The 4,165-nt window shown below is 40.3% G+C and overlaps 3 protein-coding genes across 3 annotated transcripts in view; 1 reads left to right on the top strand and 2 right to left on the bottom strand.

Annotated features, from left to right (window-relative positions):
- HELRODRAFT_172804 (hypothetical protein) overlaps positions 1-309 on the bottom strand; it is a gene marked incomplete at both ends in the record, with an annotated part of 608 nt that extends 299 nt beyond the window's left edge. The window contains one exon of the mRNA XM_009019434.1: positions 3-309. Within this exon, the coding sequence (XP_009017682.1) occupies positions 3-309 (307 nt within the window). The remainder of the gene's footprint in view (positions 1-2) is intronic.
- A 1,553-nt stretch (positions 310-1,862) lies between these two features.
- Positions 1,863-2,057, bottom strand: HELRODRAFT_79340 (hypothetical protein; the record flags this gene model as incomplete). Its single annotated transcript, XM_009019435.1, has 1 exon — positions 1,863-2,057. One exon carries the CDS (start codon positions 2,055-2,057, stop codon positions 1,863-1,865), a length of 195 nt encoding a protein of 64 aa, XP_009017683.1.
- A 938-nt stretch (positions 2,058-2,995) lies between these two features.
- On the top strand, positions 2,996-3,259 carry HELRODRAFT_147896 (hypothetical protein; the record flags this gene model as incomplete). The annotated part of the gene is made up of 1 exon (XM_009019436.1): positions 2,996-3,259. A coding segment is annotated over one exon (264 nt), but the record flags the coding sequence as incomplete, so codon positions are not given.
- Between the last annotated feature and the right edge of the window lie 906 nt (positions 3,260-4,165).

Below are 4,165 nucleotides of genomic sequence, written 5' to 3' on the forward strand. Positions count from 1 at the left end.
ACCGCCGAAACCGTAGAGGGTACGTCCCTGTCTCTTGAGAGCGTACACGACGTCCATGGCTGTTACGGTTTTTCTCTTTGCGTGCTCGGTGTAAGTGACGGCGTCCCTAATGACGTTTTCAAGGAACACCTTGAGAACGCCTCTGGTCTCTTCGTATATCAGACCTGATATGCGTTTGACCCCGCCTCTTCTGGCCAGACGGCGGATTGCGGGCTTTGTGATGCCCTGGATGTTGTCTCTGAGAACTTTGCGGTGACGCTTGGCTCCACCTTTACCCAGACCTTTACCACCCTTTCCCCTTCCAGACATGATCGATTTTCCTTTGCAACAAAAAAAGAAAGAAAGACAAGAAGCTAGTCGACCGACCGACCGACCGACCGACAAGACAGACAGTTTGTTATTTCTACTGAATAAAACGACGGCGTTTATATACGAGAAACTAAGACGCTCACCTCGTAGAGAGCTCTTCAGTCACGTGCAAGAAAACGGTTGTCGGCTCTAACCGTGAATCTTCTACAACATTTGCTCTCACAACAAGCGTAAGCTTTTACGTTATAAACAACGCACATTTATTTACCGATGCTATTGCGATTGCTATTTTTTCACTAAAATCAAATTTTCTGGCGCAAAATGCAAATTGTAATAACTAATAATACTTTGTCGATAACAGCGACTGAATATCTTTTTGAGATTGGGTTTGTTTGCGCACTGCATATAGTAAAAAAATTACACAATATTAATGAATCGAGATGCCTCAGCCGTTACCACTAGATTACTATACGGGCAACGCTCCATTGAACAGTTTCAGCGACGGACGGACATTATGATTTGGAAAATCACATGGGTTCCTGTCACAATCAATGGATGTTCCATCTGCTCTATTTGGAGATGCTGAGAGTAGTTGGAAATTTTGTAGAGACAAAATGACCACATGAACTCAAGAATTCGTTCCAAAATAAAAAAAAAATGAAGAACACTAATTATATATTTAAAATGAATAATGAACTCAAAGAGTTGATGAAACAAAAGCACTAACGAAACACGTGTACAACAACAGAATTACCGAAAAATTAAAAAATGCCTTTTTTCTCCTTTAAACGCAAAGAGAAGAAAAAATTTTTTAAAGACGACCATATCATATGCAGGGGTCCAAGAAGCTGGAACCACGTTTTACAAATGGGTTTTCCTGTGGATATCTTTAATGTGAAAATTTTAAGAAATATTTGAAAGTGTTTTTAATAAACTGTGATTGTGATTATTAAATTGTTTTTTTGTGAAAGTTCAAATTTTGTCAGTTATTTTTGGTAATGACATGTAGATGTGCATTCATGTGTTGTGTGCGTACATGCCGTATGTTTATCCTGGTTTTTGCATAATAAGTTTAATGATTTGTAGACATTATTTAAAAAAATTACTTTATTTTGACAATGAATTCAGATAAGAATGTTTGTGTTTGTTATATATAGATGAATTGAACATTTTTAGTAAGATTACGATGTATATAGTATTTTCTATACTGTACATACTGTACTGGCTATACTTGACATGTACATGTGTTAATCTTGCAAGTATATATTTTTATGAACACTGACAATCTGTTAGTAAGATTGCGGCTTATTTGTCTTAATATATGACTGTACTTGTCCGTATGTATTTGTTAGTATATGTGTGTATATATATATATTTATATGAAACTGACAATTATATACCATATTTTGAAAAGGACTCCTCACAGCCATCCCGTGTTTTTTAGATATACTCAAGAATGAAAAAAATAGTTTGGCTAAGCTGGCAAGCGTATCATCGTTAGAATGGGTGGCTCTGAAAAGAGCCGTTTGTCTTGTCTTTATTTCAGTGGTCGATTACTTTGAGCTGGTGTACTTGGTGACGGCCTTGGTGCCTTCGCTGACGGCGTGCTTGGCCAACTCGCCGGGCAACAGAAGCCTGACGGCCGTCTGGATTTCTCTGCTGGTGATTGTGGATCTCTTGTTGTAGTGGGCGAGGCGAGAAGCTTCGGCTGCGATTCGTTCAAAGATGTCATTGACGAACGAATTCATTATTGACATGGCTTTGCCGCTGATGCCCGTGTCCGGGTGAACCTGCTTCAGCACTTTGTATATGTATATAAAGTAGCTTTCCTTTCGCCTTCTCTTGTGCTTCTTGTCCGTGCTGCGAGCAGCTTTCGCCTTGCTGGCGGCCTTCTTAGCTCCCTTGCTGGCAGGCTTTGGTGGCATTGTTCAAGAACGAATAAGTAAAATATAAAAAAAAGGAGAGGCGAGTACGCATTCGCAGTGATGGCGTTTAACCCTCGCAGACCGATATATATGAGCGAGCTAGGTGAGTGAATAGATCACGTGGTTTGCTAACGTATTTACGAGCGAGATAGTTTGCCTGTGAGAGAGCGTGCTTGTGAGCGAGAGGGTAGAGAAAGAACAAAGAAAGGTGATAGATCCGCGCGCGCCTAATTTTGAATTTTATTTGAGTTATGCTAAATAAAAATCGGTCGATATTTTGACGAATTAATAAATATTTGAATGAAAAACTAAGTCAAAAAAAGATTTAACTTAAACTAATGCATAAACAATAAGTAATATAACGTCTATACACGTGGCAAACGTGTGTGTGTGTGTGTGTGTGTGTGTGTGTGTGTGTGTGTGTGTGTGTGTGTGTGTGTGTGTGTGTGTGTGTGTGTGTACGTATGTAGAACAATTGCACAATGCCTAAAAACCTACAGACCTACAGCCGACATGTAGTAAATGAATGTACAAATATACATTTACAAGCTGCCGCTCATTGATTGGTGGTAAATGCGTATTGCATCACGTGATATATTAAAATAACTATCCGAGAGTTACTAGCATGCAGTCGAGGGATATATAAACATAGTGTTTGTCGAAAATTAAGAATCGTTTGCAATAATATAGAGAGATTCTTTCCTTTGCCAATTTGCTTTGAACAACATTATTGAAAAATGTCTGGAAGAGGAAAGGGCGGCAAGGTCAAAGGAAAGGCCAAGAGCAGATCGAGCAGAGCCGGATTGCAGTTCCCGGTAGGAAGAATACACAGGCTGTTGCGCAAAGGCAACTACGCCGAGAGAGTTGGAGCCGGAGCGCCCGTATACTTAGCAGCGGTCATGGAGTATTTGGCGGCCGAAGTTTTGGAGTTGGCCGGAAACGCCGCCAGAGACAACAAAAAGACTCGTATCATCCCTCGCCATCTTCAGTTGGCCATAAGAAACGATGAAGAGTTAAACAAACTCCTGGCCGGAGTCACCATCGCCCAGGGTGGCGTTCTTCCAAACATCCAAGCCGTCCTCTTGCCCAAGAAGACTGCCAAGGTCGGCGGAAGCGGTTCCGCCTCTACTGGAGGAGCCAGTCAGGCTAGTCAAGCCAAGTAAAAAAGTACCCCGACCACACCACCTTAACAAAAGGCTCTTATCAGAGCCGCCCAATTTTAACGACTGTTTGCCTGCTCTTTTGCTATTGCTTCCGCCAATTTTTTTTTCTAGACATTGTTTCGTTGCCAAGCATTCCTATGGTTAGGGATTCGAGAATATAGACGAATCTATTTTTATGCACCTAACTTTTTAACTGATTAACAACGGCTGATGTTCTTGCGCTTTCAATAATGCTGCTAATGAATTGAATCGAGGTGCTTCAGCTGTCACCAACAAATTTCATAAGCAACAAAAATAATTTTAATCATCGATATGAAATCGTATTGAAAGTTCCTTCGCTGATTAAATTTGCCGATTAATTTACATTATAGACATGAAATGATGGGAATAATTATTGTAGTTTACCTTCTTTAAATAAATAATGCAATCAAATTGACGCCGTGCAGTTAGCTTTGTGCACGTTATTTAGCAAAAAATTGCTTCAGCTCTTTCCTATCTAACGTAATAAAGCTAATGCAATCATTCTGATTAACCGAAGGAGGCCCCCGACCACACCACCATAACAAAAGGCTCTTTTCAGAGCCGCCCAATTTTAACGACTGTTTGCCTGCTCTTTTGCTATTGCTTCCGCCAATTTTTTTTTCTAGACATTGTTTCGTTGCCAAGCATTCCTATGGTTAGGGATTCGAGAATATAGACGAATCTATTTTCATGCACCTAACTTTTTAACTGATTAACAACGGCTGATGTTCTTGCGCTTTCAATAAG

Source organism: Helobdella robusta, assembly GCF_000326865.2.
Source record: "Helobdella robusta unplaced genomic scaffold HELROscaffold_24, whole genome shotgun sequence".
Classification (NCBI taxonomy): Eukaryota; Metazoa; Annelida; class Clitellata; order Rhynchobdellida; family Glossiphoniidae; genus Helobdella; species Helobdella robusta.